The following is an 18,700-nucleotide window of genomic DNA, read 5'->3' on the forward strand; positions in this document are numbered from 1 at the left end:
TACTGCACTGATGTTTGTTTGTTAGTGTTTCATTTTTCCTAGAAGAAAGTTCTTGTAATACACAGGTGTGGCAGCATTCCCAACATTTGAGTGGGGTTTTTTCCCACTGTTGGCAATTATTGTAATTAAAACATATGTTGTATCTAGGTATTATAAAGGAAACGTTATCCATGAGCTGCTGAGAGGAACATCAGCCCTGCACTGTGCTGCTTTTTTAAAGGATGAGGTTTATGAAAGTCAGAGCAGCAAGCTGGAAAAACAATCGTTCTCTTGGTAGTTCAGAGCAGCAGTTTACATATTTCACTCAGAAAAGTACCTTTAAAATCCTTGGCTTAGTCTGTTAGTTTTTCCCCTACACTATTCTAACTAGTTAAAACTAGCTATGTAGACTGTGAACATACACAGTATACAGCACCTCTTCCTAAGCGTTCCTTTGGTTGGCTGGCTGGAAGATAACAGAATTCCAGACATTACTATTTTTCACTCCTGTGAGGAATTCTGCTGTTAAATGTGGAAGAAATTTGGTAACAGGAATCTCTCATCTTGGTATCTGCAATGTATGATGGTGATGTGCAAAATATTCTGTAGTGAAGTATTGTTGGTGAGCTAAAATTCCACCCGCTGACCAGAAAGGAGGGAGGGGAGTGGGTATGACAAAGGTGGTCAGGGGATTTGCTGATTCAGAGCATCCCATTGTGACCTCCACCAAGGGGTACCAAGCGGAACTTCAAAATGCCCATACCTGCATGACCTCAAAGGTATACTGCCTCCCTGCCTCTAGAAAGAAAATAAAAGTAAGAAAAGGTGAGATTTTTGGAGGGCAGCTTTAATGGCCCCACCCTCCAAAAAGAAAGAATTTACTGTCTTATACCATCTCCTGTGTCACACCCACCTCCATCTTCAGTTTGGGATTTTTTTGTCAAACTGCCTACATCTAGCTTTCTTTGAGTACCTGCCAATGGTAAAGAAAATGCAATGACAGTCCTAATTATACAGTGGTACCTATTCACAGACCCACATGTTCCAGACAGGTAGTTCTCTTTGCATTTCAGGCTACTGCTTCCACTGCTGCTCCTAGAAAATGAAAGGCAATACATTCAAAGGGCCATATACTCACTATAATCCACCCATTGAAGTCAATGGGAGTTGTGAGTGCAGATGTTAGGAGACTTAGAATAAGTTTCTCAGGTGACATGAATGGACCTAGTACTTCATAGCTCTGTTGATATCATTGGAGCTATGCCAATTTACACCGGCAGTTCCTTTATCTATGTACAGAAAACAGAACTAATCACATTCTCAGTACCTTTGCTCCCTTTTCTTCTCCATTTCCCTCAAGAGTAGATACGTGAATGAGTAGTTACCTAGAACACCTACTCATTGTTCCCTTCTGGGCTTTGAAACCACACCATGTGGTTCAGATCCTTCTGTCTTTATCCTTTGACATTGTGCGTATACTATGTAACAATAGCTCCATCGTGGGGGAAGGGAGCTCTCACTCATTTGATCTGTGTGTTTAGTTACATTATGGAACTTTTTTTTTTTTTTTTTTTAAAGAACCACCTTTTTATGGTAGCTAAAATGTATATCGAGAGAGAGCAAGGAAAGTGAATAAAAAAAACTCATCAACTCTGAGCGGAAACTCAGACACATGCAGTCACTTCTGTTACCATTGTAGGCCCCTGGGCACTTCTTACCTGCTTGTGCAGGTACAGTAAATGCCAAATGGAGTTCTTTGATCATTGTTCCTCACTAGCTGCCTGTCTCCTGATTTTGGGCATTGCTTTTCATTAATTGGTCACTGCTGCATAGGCGAGAAGTTCTTCTATACTTGGTTGATACTATAGAGTTGTCCTTTTAAAGGAAAAAGACTGTGTTGTATTTAAGGACAAAACCTTAGCCCGCGGACTTCAATTAAAATTGTTTGAAGTCCTTTGTGAGGGACTTTCAGTATTAAAAGCTATGGCTTGTAAGCATAGTAAGATCAACAGTGCAATACTTGTCCAGTAAACCAGTATTACATGAACTATTAAACATCTGACTTGCTCAGTTAAAATTCCTGTTTAAATTTAAACATATGCAGTAAAATACCATATATCAGTGGTTCTCAAACTTTTTTTTCGCTGACCACTTGAAAATTGCTGAGGGTCTCGGCGGACCACTTAATGATCTTTCCAAACGTTGTTTGTACCGTTAGCGAACTATTGTAAAGCACTTTGGATAAAAGCACTATATTAAAAAAAACTTAATAATAATTAACGTTTTTTTGTTCTACAAATAAAAGCACACAACTCATATTTTAATATCAGTAGTCTTATCTTTCTAATGCGATGATGTGCCCTCTCTGCCCCACTGCAGCAGCCCCTGAGCTGGGGCTGGGAAGGAGGGACGTTTCTCCCCAGCAGCCGCAGCCCTAGAGCTAGGAAAAGTCACCTCTTTCTCTGGCAGCCGCTGCCCTGCACATCCCAAATTCCCTCCACTCCCTCTTCTCACCCCACTGCCCCCTCACACCCACCCCCTATTCCCCCCCTAGGCCACCAGCTCACCTTACATGTGAGTCTTCTCCAGGGTACAGGCACCTAATTAGTGGAGCCACACCTGCATAACTCCACTAATTAGGTGGGTGGCCCTTCATTCTCTCGTGTGCAGCCGCCCAGGTGTGCACCTTAGAGGGAACTATCCGCGGACCACCTGAATGGAGCTCGCAGACCACGGGTGGTCCGCGGACCACAGTTTGAGAACCTCTGCCATAAATCACTGTGCCTTTCCTTCTGTGCATGATACACTGCCATGCTTCTCAGCCTGCCAACACTGGGAATTCGTGATATCGGTTCCATCACATTGATGCTTTAGGTCTAATATAACTGAGGATAGCAGGGATTGAGTCTTCTTTTAAAAGTTATCAAATTTTCACCTCTGATCCAAAGCCCACTGAAGTCAATGTGCGTCATTAATTACAGTGGGTTTTGGATTAGACCTTGTAAATTGAGTTCTTGTTGCCATTCTAATTTATTTTGGCTATTGTAGGTTTGCTGTGGAACTTGTCCTCCAATGACCAGCTGAAGACCCTGCTGATTAGAGACACCTTGGAGCCACTGACAGAGACCATTCTTATCCCCTACTCTGGTTGGCCAGATAGAGATTACCCAAAATCAACTATTGTATCTGACCCTGATATCTTCTACAATGCCACAGGATGCCTGAGGTGAGTTCTCCATCTACAAATACCCTAAATGCCACTGATGATAAAGCTGGGTTGAACACTCTTTTTGAACTTTACATGCTTCCAAGCACAGAGGGGAATGTCTTGTTTTCAGGCTGTCATGTAGGTCGGATTTTGAAATGCCAACCTAGTACATATCTGAACTGAACAGCTGCTGTTCAGTATCCTAAAAACAACTTTATTTATAAAGTTCCTACAACCCTCTCCACGGAGTGCAGCTAAAACATTCCATAAAAATAACCAGTAATCAAGGACCCAGTTATGCAAGCCTTATTCCTGCAAATAGTCGCATTGAAATCAAGGGGAAGGCTCATGTGAGCAGGAACTGTGGCTTGCAGGATTGGGCCCTAAATGTACATTATAATATTAAAGGTCTTTTAAAAAATAGCACCGTTACAAAGTCTGTGCAGGGGAGGGGAGAGTCATTTAGTCCAATACAAGGGAAGACAGTCATTTAAAAAAAAAAAGGAAAAAATACTTTTCCAGTCAGTTTTGTAAAGTGCAGAGGGATGGGTGGAGCTGAGTATCCAGCTTTCCAAACCGAGGGGCCGTTGCAGCAAAGTTCTCTCACCTACTGATCTAAACTGTGGCTGATGAAAGGTAGTGGTTGTCTCCACAGGGAAGAGATGTCAGAGCACATGTACCTCATCCACAAAAGTACTGCCTCTGACCCAGCTGTTGCATCACTTGCAGAATCAATGCCTGTTTAATTTTGTTCCGTACAATTGATAGGAACAGTGAAGTTCTCATTCAAATACCTAGTAGCTGGCCCTTTGGCAGTCTCACAAAAACATGTCTGCCCTTTTGCTCCCTCCCTCCCATACATACCCAAAATACTTAACATACTCACACTCCGCTTTGCGTATTTGTCAGTACCTCTGGACAGCTGGGTGGGTTTAGGATTGCAATAAATGAAGCATTATTATTGAAATGCTTAGTGATGCGTGTGGAGAATAATAGTTAAACCAATAAGTTTGTTTAGTTATTTTTTATTGTGCTAGAATGAAACATTGTTATGGAAAGTACTTGCAAATTATAGTAAGTATCCTCAGTACGTACATACAAAGAAATCTGTCTTAAGCATTCATGTGACTGATAGATCAATTCCTTGATTAGAATGTGGCCTTCTAATAAAGATGAAGCAGAGCTGTATTGTGTACATGTATAGGTACTTTCTCTTGCATCTGAAGAAGTGAGGTTCTTACCCACGAAAGCTTATGCTCCCAGTACTTCTGTTAGTCTCAAAGGTGCCACAGGACCCTCTGTTGCTTTTTACAGATTCAGACTAACACGGCTACCCCTCTGCTACTTTGGGGTGGTTTCTTAAGATATTATCAAACGAGGCAGAAGGCTGCCTGGTATATTGATTTACTATAGTGGGGATATTTTCTGAAATTCTGGGTTCACTGACCGCTCACAGGCAAGACTTCAGCAATGTGGTCACATTTATAATTAATAAAGCTGAGCATATTGTAAAACAATGGCTTGTGCAGCCTGTGGAGAGGAGGTTCCAGGTACATGAGCAATTCAAGTGCTTCTGTGATGAGTCTGTGACACTGGGATCAATCCCATGCAGAATTTGCTCCTCTGCCTTCCCAGCTGTTGTAATAATGCTGTGAAGCTGTGATGTAGCAAGGGGAAGGACATCAGATACACAGCTGCATTATTTATGGTCCTCGAGCTGACCAAAATATTTCTATCCCATGCTGCTGTACTGCATCTGCTTGAGTGAGACTGGATTCCAGAGGTCCCCACACACCTAGCCCACTGAAAAGAATCACCATTGGTAACAATTTAATTTGTGAACTCAGCAATAAGGCATTTAGGTTCTGATCCAGCACTAAATAAAAAGGGTCTTTCCATGGACTTTAAGGAGTCTGGATCATTGAATAACCAGATTAGTAATTTACAAACTATTCACCCTGGAATTGTAAAACAGACACTATTCAGTTATAGTAATTTTATACCAAACATGTATTTACTTTCTTATCCACTGATAAGTGTTGTGCCACTGGCTTTTTACTTGTTATTGAGAGCATGGATGAGATGCAAAATTAATCCATGGAAAGCCTAAGGTGTGTCAGAACTGGAGATTAAAACTGGACAGTCAGTGAACACAGTTGTATTCCACTCTGTCCTTTCTGTCTGCAGGGTGTTTTTCTTTAAATGTGATACACTGAGACACATCTTAGTGGTAGAGACTTTAAAGAAATGTTCCTTTGTCTTTAATTGGAAATAATCAGATTGCTGCTTTGTAGATTTCCCTTGGGATACTAAGAGGTGGTCATTAGAGAATATATTTAATTTGTAAGCTCTTCTTTGGAGCCCCTCCCATGTTATCCCAGGACTGCACAAACATTGCACAAACAGGACTGAATATATCTTCACAGCAGCCCATGAGGTAGGGAAATACTATCTCCACTTTACAAAAGAGGAGTCTGAGGCACAGAGATTAAGTAATGTGACATGCCTGTGGTCACACAGGAAGACAACAGAAGAGCCAGGAGTTGCCCCTAGACTTCCTGATTCCCAGGCCAGTATCTTAATCACAAGACTCATTTCTATCAGCAGTGAAAGGAAGTCTCTACATTTTACCTGCAAAATCCACTTTAATTATTTATCTCCTCAAGTTAGTTTTGATTTTGCAACAGCATGACAGTGACTGGCAAACAGGGCCGGCTCTAGGTTTTTTGCCGCCCCAAGCAAAAAAAATTTTGGCTGCCCCCTGGGCTCCTCACTGGACCCCCCTGCTGCCCCAGCCCTGGGCTCTCTTCCCCCTCACCTGCACCCTCCTGCCGCCGCAGCCCTGGGTCACTGGTAACTCGCTCCCACAGCAGGTCATTCAGCAGAAATTTTAGATGTGCACAGAACACAGACAGGATTGGTTCCCATATGGTTACAGAACTGCAGTAACGTGGAACAATTTTCAGCTTGTGTGACTGGAGGATATCTGGATGCATATTATAAGACTGTCCTACATAAATGAGGAAAAGTTGAGGTGCCTTTATTATTCTTTTTTTCCTCTCTTTCTTTCCATGGGGAATTTGCCAATGCAATATCACTGTCTTCCTTTTAAACAACCAAAAAAGGCAATGGCTGTTGAAAATAGCAATTCCAGTCCTAATAACCACTGGGAAGCATTTCTTGCTCAATTTTATCCTACTTTTTCCACAGCAAGTTACAGTGGATCAGTATATTTGATTTGGGAGAAATGAAGTAACAGCTGCCCAAACTGAGCTTGAGCACTCCTGAATTTTGAGGTGTTCAAATCTGGAAGGCAGGTGCACGGAGGGGGGGCTGTGGCTCTGCGGGGGAGCATGGCAGCATGTATGCAGCAGTGTGTCTGGCACTGCGTGGAGCCAGACACGCTGGTCTGAGTGGCACGGTAAGGGGGCTGGAGGGTTGGATGGGGCGGAGGTTCGGGGGGGGGGGCAGTCAGGGGCAGGGAGAAGGGGGGTTAGATGGGTCAGGGGTTGGGGGGGCAGTCAGGGGACAGGCAGTGGTTGGATAGGCATGGGAGTCCCGGGGGGTTGTCAGGGGACAGGTAGGGGGTGGGGTCCTAGGGGGGGAAGTCTCAGGAGGGGGCAGTTGGGGACAAGGAGAAGGGAGGCTTAGCTAGGGGGTGGGATCCTGGGGGGCAGTTAGGGGCAGGGGTCCCGGGAGGGGGTGATCAGGGGACAGGGAGCAGGAAGGGTTGGATGGGTTGGGGTTTCTGTGGGGGGCAGTCAGAGAGAGTGGATAGGAGCAAGGTGGGGCTACCCTCCCTTCCCATGGAGTGTCCTATTTTTTTTTAACGTTAAAATATGGTATCCCTACCTCCACAGTGCAGCTCTCCATTCACTAGGGTGACCAGATCACCCAAGCCAAATATCGGGACGCGGGGGGTGACGCGGGGGGGGGGAACGAACGGGGCTGGGCGTCCGATGCCTCCACCCCGGGGCCGCCGTGCGATAGCACCAGCTGGGCAGCAGCCCAGACGCTGGCCAGGGGCTGGGCGCAGCATACGCACTGCTGGGTCCCTGCAGCAGGCCCGGGGGGTTCGGGGGCGCCAGAGCCACAGCCGCCGAGCGCCATGGCTGCTTCCTCCCCCCGCGGCAGTGGGAGCTGCAGCAGCGGCTGCTCCCGAGTCCCGCTGGCCGGGGGTGAGAACAGCCACCGCCTGGCCCCGTGGGCTGCCCCCCTCCTCGCCCTACCACCCAACTGAGTCCTGCCTGCAAGGGACCAGGCCGGACTGTTACTCACCCCGGCCCCGCGCTTCCCCTGAGTCTCCTGGGCCTCCCTCCAGCGCTTGCGGAGGGGGGAGGAATGGTGAGCCCGGGGAAGAGGCGGGGATTCGGGGAGGGAGCCAATCGGGGGAGGAGGGGGCGGAGTCGGGGCGGGGGGGGAGGGGGTGCGAGCACTTCCAGGCTCCGGTGCATTTCCTTGTTTGTCCAGTCGGTCGGGACGCGGGACAAACAAGGAAATATCGGGACAGTCCCGATAAAATCGGGACGTCTGGTCACCCTACCATTCACTGCAGTATGAGGTCTCAGCTACCTCCCTACCTCCCCCTCTTTCCTGTTGGTAGTGGCCAAGGGAATGCTGGGAAATGTAGTTCTTTCCCTGCTCGAGGGCTGGCTCTATAGGCAGGGAGCTAACCAAGGAACTACAGCTCCCAGGGCCCCCTGTTGGGTCTCAGCTCCCATGCTGGATCCCTGCTGCCCCTGCAAATGGGCTGCCCCAAGCACGTGCTTGCTTTGCTGGTGCCTAGAGCCGCCCCTGCTGGCAAAAGCCACTCTTAAACCAAAGTACAAGTGTCCACACAGCTTTTTGCACCAGTTTAAATGAATTGGTTATAAAATCAAACCTTTAGTTAAAGCAGTGCAACTTTCTTATGGTGAGAAGCCACTGGGCTCTGCACCACATTATGCCTTCAGCAGGACCAGCTCCAGCCTTTTTGCTGCCCCAAGCGGCGAAGCGGGGGGGAACAAAAAAAGATAAAGCCGCGATCGGCGGCACTTCAGCGGCAGCTCTACCACGCCGCTTCATAATTCGGCGGTGGGTCCTTCACTCTGAGGGGACTGAGGGACCCGCTGCCGAATTGCCGCCGAGGACCTGGACGTGCCGCCACTTCCCATTGGCCACCCCAAGCACCTGCTTCCTTTGCTGGTGCCTGGAACCGGTCCTGGACTTCAGACAGGTGCACTACAGGAGATTTTTGTTTTTGCTAACAAGTCCAAGAAGATGTATAGTAGATCAACTATTGCAATTAATTATAAGTCAATTATATGAGCAAAGTAACCTGGCTGTAGTTTTGGACATGCCTCAGTGAAGTCCGTAGAGCTGAATGTGAAACTTCTAGCCTGAGAAGCTGTTCTGTTTCAGCTTGCAGATGTGTGTTTTGTTAACAAATTCTCTTTGGTTTTGGCATACAGATCTCCTTTAGTGGAGTAGTTGTGTATTCTCCCTTGTCAAACATCATGATTTTACAGCACACACGCAGTGGTGGTTATACCAGACACATGTTCAACAATGAAGATTCTGTTCCTGTAGGAGCACTGCAAGGCCACAGATATCCTAACTACTAATTAACTTCAGTTATAACGGATAATAAACCAATGTAAAAGGCAAGACATTTTATTTGAGGGATTATAAAACCAAACCAAGACAAACATTAACTACTTGGTATAAACTTTTGTGTCCTAGTTAATGTCTAATATGGGGTCGCGTACATGGAACTAAAAAAATAATCCTGGCATCTATAAACGTGCCAAAACTTTGTGTATACAAAGAGATATGCCTGTTAATTGTGCCCCTTTACAATGGGCATCTGTCATCTTAGGCTTGATTAGTTATTTGCTTACGTATATAGCCCAGAACAGCCTCTTCAAAGTCAGCCAGGATGCAGAGGCACAGAATTATTCCCAGTGCTGGCCAGGAACTAGTCTTACAAAGCTTATTGTAGCAACTTTACAAACCATGCTATTTGCTTACTAAAGGATAAAGAATTCCAATGTGAACTGTTTGGGATCAATTAAAAATGGACATTGAGCCAAACTCGTCATTGGGGTAGCTCTACGGAGTTCAGAGGAATTACAAAACCTGTTCAGAGAATCCAGAAGAATTTTGATTAACTTTTTTAAAAATTATTTTTGTTTGCACTCTTCTGCCCTTCCCACTTTTGTGTAATGAAATACCATGAGAAGATGTATTTCTGACCGAAATGAGATCAAGAAGTACTGGGCACCTCACAAATAAGGCTGACCTCTCAGGTTGTATAACTCAGTTCTTAGGGGGGAAAAAAGATTCTGATAAAATTTAGGATCCTTGCCAAGCCTTATAAAATTGTCCATTTTCAATAAAGGATAAAGAGAAATGGTCTTGATTTTTTTCTCTCCCACTTCAACATTGTTGTAGTCCCATAGATTACAGTGGAATTACCCCTGCTGTGTGTCTGTATTAAATATGGGAAAATCTGGCTCAAAGGGTCACCGAAATCCAAAGGAATGCTACAGAAAAGTCATACAATGAAAAACAGAGCACAGAAGGTGCTATGCTGGCAAATAATTTGTTTTAATGTATATACATTGCCAGAATATAAATCTGTAATTAGTCCTTTCTTTTGTAATAACTGACATGTTTGTTGCTCATGTTGTTAGTCTGTAGCCTGCAGCCTGTATGGCAGCATGAAAGCTGTACTTTGAAGTTTAAAAACTATACATGGCATATGTCTCGTGTTAAAGGTGAACTGCAAAGCTGCTTTTCAAAAAATTAACACGCTCTTCATGATACCAAACGAATAGCTGCCAAAGATAAATGCAGGCCAAAAAATAAGTAAGAAAAATGTTTTAAGAAATTTACATTGAAATATTTAAAAATTTATTCCTTCTTTACTTACAAGATAAGACCTAAATTCAAGATTCACCATCAACAGCTGATAAACTGCAAATAGCTAAAACGCTGCAATTAACACAGGAAAATGCTCAAGTTTCAGAGGGGTAGCCGTGGTAGTCTGGATCTGTAAAAAGCAACAGAGAGTCCTGTGGCACCTTTACATCTGTTAGTCTTAAAGATGCCACAGAACTCTCAGGAAAATGCTCACCACCTCTGGTCCAGTGTGTATATGATCTTGGTCAATTATTTCAGGAGAAACATAGAAGCCCAGTCTTGAGTCCAGGATCAGGTCCATGAGTGGGAGCTGGGGTGGGAAGAGGATGAAGGTTGAACTGATTTTCATATATTTTGCTTTAGAGTGTTAAAATATTGGCAATATTTACCCTGTGCATGTGATAGTGGGTTGTGATTTTTAGAAGAATTTCAAAATCCCTTTCTACTCTGATATTTGTGATTTTCCCCCTCCAATTGTTCGCTCTCTCTTGCAAATACTGCTGGTCATAAAGCTAAATATTAGAAAACAATCAGGCATGTTTCAGTGGCTGCCCGACACTGAGCTTCTGACACAATGGCATTGTTTGTATCTGAAAGAAACTTTGGCATTGTTTCCTGAACACCCAGAGTTAGTTAAATCAAAAGAAAGGGTGTGTTGCCTAACAACCAGGCAAATAGATAAAATTGGCTTTACAAAGGAATGCTGCAGACCTGGAACTGAACCCAGGGAAAGTGTTGTGGGTTTTAAAGGTAATGTTGCATGTCTTTCTCTTGATCTGAAAGTACTGCACTCTGCTCTGCTTTGGCTTCATTCATTCCCTCAAGTGGAACTAGATGGGTTGGGTAGCCTCACAGTCTGAAATGTTATGGTAGCCACTACATGCTGAATATATGGTCTTGGATATGTCGGTGCACGGCTGGCAGGGCTCTGCCTTTAAAATAAAAAACAGACCCCTGTTCTTAGCACAAGATTTCCTGTGTTTCTTTGCTGTCCTGTGAACACTGATGAGAATGTGATCTCCCTTTTGGCATGAACTACCTATTCAGAAGGGTTCTTCATGAATAACAGGAGATAAATGCCTCGCACTGGACAGAAGATGATTGTTCTGCCCGAGCTGCTGCAGAAGCAGATTTACACAAAGCAGGCGAGAGGCAGAGCTCCTTAACTGCAGAGTGGGGAGGCTGCTTCCTTATCAGAGCTGTGTGCTGCCCTTACTAGTCTCTGGAATGTTCATTCCCCCTTCGCTGTCCTCTTCTTCTCCATACCAATTCATTCTTCATTTAAAACAACACAGACCTAGGGCGTAGGAACTAGTGCTCAGTGTACCACAGCTGCCAATCTTTCTTATTTCAGCAGAGGAGTCCTGGCTTTTTAAAATCATTCCTGTGGGTCGCTTTATAACTGGAATGTCCCACAGAAAAATGCATCCCAATTCTTTGAAAGGACGGATGGTCTTTTGGTTAAGAAACTGACCTATGGCTTAGGAGATCTGGCTTTAGTTCCCAGTTGTGACTCAGAATTCCTGTGACACCTTGGAAGAGTTACTTAGTCTCTCAAAATGTGGTTGTACAGTGCTCAGCAGACTGGGGCCTTGATCTCAGTTGGAGCCTGTAGGTGCTACTGTGATATAAATTAGTAATGATATTACACCTCTTTGACCCCTGTTGCAGCAGGACCTTTTTACATTATCTCCATTCTCTGAATCTGTCCCTATCTTTTCTGGTCTCCCACCCAGCTTCACAATCCATTCATTTCCTCCCTGTTCTTTCCAGCTCAGCAGCTTGCAACCCAGCACCTTAGTCGGTTACTAAATACGTCCCTGAATTCGTAGCCCTGGCTGCTTTCGCACTTCAAAACTGTGTAAGGCATGAAGGGAATGCTGCTCCTTGAACTTCCTGAGATGTTAGGAATGCCATTGTCCAATGACACAGGAAGGCAAGGCACTGATCTCTGGCCTTCACACACACAGTTTTTCCATTCACTTTTTAAAATAAAATTTCAGTGACTTTCATTTTGGTAGAAGGAGTACAAAAGTCCTGTATTTATCAGCAGAACAGCTGATGAACAGACCCTCAAAGTACAGTATAAACAGTCCCACAATGCCCCACCAATGTGTCTCAGTGCTGGAGGGGCCTCCTCTCAGCTTCAGTTCAACCTTAATATTAGTAGTTCTGTAAAATATTCTTTTCTTTCAAAATCTTTTCTCGTTTTACTTTATTGTAATCCTTTGCCCTAATATGCACCTCTCATCTCAGGATCCAAACATATTTTACAAAGAAGAATTAGTTGAGTCTCTAGAAACACCCTTATGAGATAACTAAAGGATTGCTTCAGCAACAGGACATAACCCTGAAAGAGTTTAAGACGGAATGAAGGGAATAAGCATATTATGTAGACATTAAATGAGGAATTTAGGTGGGCAGAATTACCCAGACTAGTGTGTACTCAGGTTTGGCCAGGTCACCAGGACTAGCACCCCTAAGTGAACAAGTGCCATGCGATTTTTACTGGCCACAGGTGATCAAAACCTCATCCAAAAGAGAGCGCTGCCAGCAGCAGTGTGCTCCCTAACAGTATACGGCAGCATTGATTCAGTACAGCCTCAGAACGAAAAGCACCACCTACTGATTCACAACATCCGCTGTCCTCGTGGTGCTCCCTGAAGGACTCTCATCCACATTCTGACCTGGCCTGACCCTGCTTAGGGCCAAATGGTCACAGCCCTTATTTGGTCATGTACAGGGGAGTATGTCTTCCCTCCACCCTGTTACTCCCCTGCTCAAATTGTGGTAAGGAATGGGAGGAGATATGGCCATACATGCGCACACAGTGGAGAGTAAAGGAAGGGATGAAATAACTTACTCCTCCCTAGAGCAAAGTCATGCCTCTGAATCGTAATTTCTTCTCGGTTCTGCTCCTTAGGCAGTGCAGCCATGTGCCAGCCCTGGCCAATCGCAATTGGAAGGCTGCACTCTAGCCCTTTGTAAGATCTGACAGTATTACGCATCCAAGCACTATGGCTGCTGCTGTCATCAAAAATTCATACATGAGGATGCTTTTTGTGCAGTGATTTTAAACTAGTGTGCTGTTGCATAGTGCAATTCCATATCAGCTAGTGTCTTTGCCAATAATGGAAATTCCATACTTATCATTCATGATATTTTTAGCTCTTATACGATAGTGAAACTATTTTTGATATGCGCAAGCAAGGTTGTTACACACACACACACACACCCCTCTGTAGATATAACCATAAACTGGCAAAAGGGATGACTTGTTTCAAGTGTGTTGTGTCTGAGGAAAATTAAAATTAAAATTGCAAAGCAGCACTGATGGACACCATGTGAATAAGCTTGATTTCCAAGTGCATTAATTCTACTCAGTATCATTTCACAAGGGAACGAATGAACTCAGAATTATGCATACTAACAACAAAGCGTGACCCAAAAGAAAACTGCAGTTATAGTGTATCCTTGTTTAAACTGTATGAAAACCACCAGAGGCAAAAAAGCACGAGAATTGCATTGGCAGCAGATAAAACACCACATCTGTTTTACAATGCATAAACAATAGGAAACTTTTAAAGTGGTAGCTCATCAGCTTTATGGCATTAATAAAATTTTAAACCATTGTAATTTGCCACCTGGTTGTGTAAAACTTTTTTGATGAATTTATTGTGAGTGACTTATTTAAAGGGAAATTTTGCTACTGTGTGATGAACTGTGATATCAGACTGCATTTTATATTCTTTTCCAACAAAGAACCTGAAATGTGGTGCAGTATGCAGGCCCCTTCCCAGCAGAACTGCCTGAGGTCTAAATAGTGAGGCTTAGATTTATGATGCCATTATTCTGAAATTCAGATCACATTCCGTTATAGAAATAAATGTATCTTAAAGTTATTGGCCTCATTGCTCTCTCCATAAATTGGTAGTTCATTCGGGGCTCAGCTTCAAGTGGGAGGTTTTGATTTTTAAATCACTTTTATAGTTCATGTTAAGATTATATCTCACAAACCGCAGATCTTCTGACTGAAAGCTGGGGCAGACAGTTGTTCCCTGTTGATCTTGAGGCAAAAGAAATCATGCAGCACAGATTCAGTGGCACTCTGCGCTGGAATGGGGGAGGGAGGGAAAGGTGACTTTAAGCTGCCTTTGCACCTCCTATATTCTGGGACTCTTCAGGAGCCCTCTGGGCTCGCCTAACTTGGACTCCAACTGCCAGTAGCCTTCTATGGACCATGGAAAGGAGAGAATAGCCAGAGCGTAGTATGCTCTGGCCATGTTCCCTACCTCTCCACTCCCTTGGTAAATTTACCTTTGTCTGGGGATAGCAAGGGAGGCCAGTGTAAAATTGCCCTCTCAGCTGTACGCCTCTGAGCAAAGCCCCTTACACAGAGGGCATTCCCTGGGGTGGAGACACCTACTTGCTGCCTTTAAGACCCTTTTATATAAAGGGGCCTTGAAGCAAACAGGGAATCAGGGCTAGGATCCTATATTGGGACACTAAACCAGGTGAGTGTAAATATCCCCCCACCTCTCTTTCACCTGTGGAAGCAAAGGGGAACTAAATATTTATAGCTGATGAGATAGACCCACAAACTCAGGAGGCGGTCGAGGAGATGAGGTGAGCAAGGAAGAGGTGCTTGGCCACTGACCAGTCCATCAGTTCTTCACAGCATCGCTGTGGGGACTCTAGGGGAGAGAAGGGAGCCTTTCCCAATGGATCTAGCAAAAGTCTCCTCTCATGCTTACCTTTTGCATGCAGCAGCAGCAGCAAAAGTGGCTCATCTCCTCACTCCAAGAGGTGAGGCAAGACTGCTGCTGTCGCTTCCAGGAAAAGCCCACTTCCTGTTCCCTCATGCCACATTCCTATCACTGCTGCCGTAAAGAAGCTCTGGGCCTTTTTCCCTCCTGGGCTGAGTTCTCCTTACACTCAAGTGAGGTGAAGGGCAGTCGCAAAAAGGGAGCAAAATATACACTTGTTCACTGTCCCAGTACAATAGCTGGGACATGGACTCTGATAATGTCTAGGCCACCAAAATAAACCCAAAAAAGAACAGAGTATGACTCCATCACCATCTGTGGTCTCTGCTTTCAGCCTTTAGGAAATAGAGATAGAGGCTGGTGAAAGAGGAAATACAGTATGAAAATTAAATCTAAAAGTGAATTTGATGAACAAACTCCCAATTGGAATTCAGCTCCAAAGGAACTACTAATTCCTGGCAACCCTTATGGAAAAGTCCTAATATTATTTACATCTAGACACCAACTAAGTTGGTACCCCTTTTTACTAGTGTTGTACACATAGAAATGAGAATATAGTAGGAGTGAAGCCAATAGGGTTCAAGTAATCTATAGAATCCTCTCTTAAATTCTATAGGTTTTTTAAATCAGCCTAATAAATTCTGTTGCTGGAATATAGTTCTCTATTAAGTGCTATATGGTAGGATTTTAAAAAAATGTATAGAAAAGCTACTTGAATTTGGCCTCATAACTAAGATTTTAAATTGCAGTGAGCTGAAGAAGTATGAACTTGTTTTATGGCAATTTGTGGAATTGGGGAATAAGTATTTAGAATGCAAAGTATGGAGAAGGGAGTCGTCTTCCATTATACAACACCTATGTTTTATAACTAACATAAAAGGTTGCAGAATTTCTTATCATGTGTAACTATAGATGAGTGATTGTGGTTTGGAGGATTGAATTGGTTTACTGCCCCAAAGCATGGATGCTTATCCAGACCGGGGGTTTGCCATACTGTGGCAGGAATCTTAAAATAATCTTTCCAGTGATATTTTGACACATCCATTTACAGTCCTGAGCTGAACTAGAAATCTCAGTGGCACATGGAAATTAAATAATGGAAAAAGTCTATCCAACTTGTTCGAACTTTAAAAAGTGTTGGTCCAGCTTCTGGGTGAAGGTTTAATACCGGTCTTATTCTATACAAATAGATTCACCTATCCTTCTACAATATGTTATATTGTGTGGGAGTACTTCCAGGGTTTTAAGATGACCACCTTAATTAGCAGAGTCTTTTGTTACTTGATGACTTTTTGATTACTCAACATCTGGTGCCACCCAGCAGAAGAGTCAAGTCATGGCCCCACAACTTCAGTATCTTTTCTACTATTTAGCCAGTGGGTGGCAGGAAGACAAGGAAGTGACCAATATAAATCTCTTCTTACCAATGTATTCCTTTCTGGACAGAAATATGAGTTCTGCTGGCCCAGAAGGAAGGAAAAAGATGAGAGAATGCGATGGATTGATTGATTCTCTTGTGTATTACATCCAAGGAACCACTGCAGACTACCAGCCTGATGACAAGGTACCTCTTCAAAATGAGAGGATTCTGCACCAGGACTAATTGAGAGGGGGAAACAACCAAACCATTCAATTCACAGAGATATGGTAGAACCTCAAAGATATGAACACCAGAGTTCCGGACTTACTGGTCAACCGGACACTCTGTGGAATCGGAAGTAATCAGGCAGGAGAAGCACGTACACACACAAAAAGCAAATACTTTACTGCCTCGGGGCTTTAGCCCAGGGGCTCAAGGATTCAACTGGGGGGAGAGAGGTTAGGGCTGCAGCTCCAGGGTGGTGAGGAGGTCAGGGTTCTGGGCGGATGTGACATTCCCCTCTGCCGTTTTCTGGACCAGTGATCTGTTAGGTCACTCCAATCCTTAACTCTGGGAACCAGCCTTACCCTGCTCTGCTGTCAGAACCCCCACTCCTGGGCCTCTGGCATGTAAGCTACTCCTTGGATTGTGCAACTGAATGACACTAGCCAATATCTCCAGTCCCAGACACGACCCTAGGCACCTCCGTCTTGCAGTGTCCAGTTATGCCCGCTGGAAGCTTTATATGAGTTTGTCAATTTAACAAAGAAATTGATATGCATTAGGCTTGTTATCACAAGGTGAGTCTCGGACATGCTTGAAACCAAACACACTGCTTCAGGTAGAACAAACACATTTATTAACTATAAAGATAGATTTTAAGTGATTATAAGTCGAAGCATAACAAGTCAGATTTGGTCAAATGAAATAAAAACAAAATGCATTCTAAGCTGCTCTTAACACTTTCAATGCCCTTACAAACTTAGATGCTTCTCACCACAGACTGGCTGGTTGCTCTTCAGCCAGGCTCTCCCCTTTGATCAGTGCTTCAGTCGCTTGGTGTGGTGTCTGTAGTTGGAGGTGGAAGAGAGAGGAAGAGCATGGCAAACATCTCTCCCTTTTATCATGTCCTTTCTTCCCCCTTGGCTTTGTTCCCCCCGCCCCCCTTCAGAGTCAAGTGAGCATTATCTCATCGTAGTCCCAAACTGACCAAAGGAAGGGGGGTGACTCACTCGAGAGTCCAACAGATCCTTTGTTGCTACCTAGGCCAGTGTCCTTTGTTCCTGGGAGGCTGGGCTGGGTTTGTCCCATACATGCCCTGATGAGGTGTGAATTGCCCCTCTGCTCTTGGAGAGTTTTTTCTTGGGCTTGTTTTAAGCCATGAGGACACATTTTCAGCCTCATAACTATTTACATGAAATTACAACCTATAATAACAATTACTATAACATCACTATGGGCAGGTCTATACTACAGCCGGGATCGACGCTCTGAGATCGATCCACCGGTGATCGATTTAGCGGGTCTGGTGAAGACCTGCCAAATCGACAGCAGATCGCTCTCCAGTCAACCCCTGTACTCTACCCCCGACGAGAAGGGTACCCCTGGGTGTAGACCCCATGGTAACTCGGCCTAAAGTACGTTGACTTACCACGGTAGTGTAGACATAGCCTATGACAACAATGCTCAGTGCATCATGAGCCTTCCGAAGACACCCGACATGACAAACTTTGCATTGGAAACCACACAATCATTTTATAAGGATGAACATGGGGGTGCTGGGTGTTCCCCCAAGGTACAGAATGTCACAGCTCAGGGCTTTAGATCTTGGGGGAGTGCTGGGGCTCAGAGCTTCAGCCCCCTGGTTCTTTCCTGGCTTCAGCCCTGCAGGGGGTGCTGGGGCTTGAGGTGCCCCCCCCCGCAACTGAAACCAGGAGTGGAGCCATGGGGAGCCCCGAGCCCTAGCGCCCCCGCCCCGGGGCTGAAGCTGGGAATGGAGCCACGGGGCTAACGCCCCTAGCCCCAGCATTCCCCCCAGAACTAAAGCCCTGAGCCCTGGTGTTCCCACGGGTCCGAAGCCCTGACCCTCCTCACCCTGCCTGGAGCCCTGACCCATCCTGCAGCTGCAGCCCCAACCTCCCCCAACCTCAGTGGCTGAAGTCCGTAACGTCTTGTTCAGAATTATGGACATTTCAGAGTTACGGACAACCTCCATTCCCGAGGTGTCCATAACTCTGAGGTTCTTACTGTATGCAGAAATGATTATGAAGGAACTATCACATTTTCACTTAGCGGAGATGAAATGTCAGATAAGACACTTTTCATAGGGCGATTTATCATTGTGTCCTAGGAGGATAACACACACAGGTAGAGAGTAAAATTTTCAAAAATGCCTAAGTGAATATAATAAGATGCCCCATATTTTAAAACGTGATTTAAAGCTAGATTTGTTAATGTATTTAGAAGCCTAAATATGTAGATGGG

General features: G+C 44.6%; 1 protein-coding gene across 1 annotated transcript in view; it reads left to right on the forward strand.

Moving 5' to 3' along the window:
• PKP2 (plakophilin 2) overlaps positions 1–18,700 on the forward strand; it is a 79,723-nt gene that overhangs the window by 50,688 nt on the left and 10,335 nt on the right. Inside the window, exons 6-7 of the mRNA XM_005311871.5 lie at positions 3,028–3,205; positions 16,303–16,420. Of these exons, the coding sequence (XP_005311928.2) occupies positions 3,028–3,205; positions 16,303–16,420 (296 nt within the window). The remainder of the gene's footprint in view (positions 1–3,027; positions 3,206–16,302; positions 16,421–18,700) is intronic.

This window comes from Chrysemys picta, chromosome 1, assembly GCF_011386835.1.
Source record: "Chrysemys picta bellii isolate R12L10 chromosome 1, ASM1138683v2, whole genome shotgun sequence".
In the NCBI taxonomy this organism is placed as follows: domain Eukaryota; kingdom Metazoa; phylum Chordata; order Testudines; family Emydidae; genus Chrysemys; species Chrysemys picta.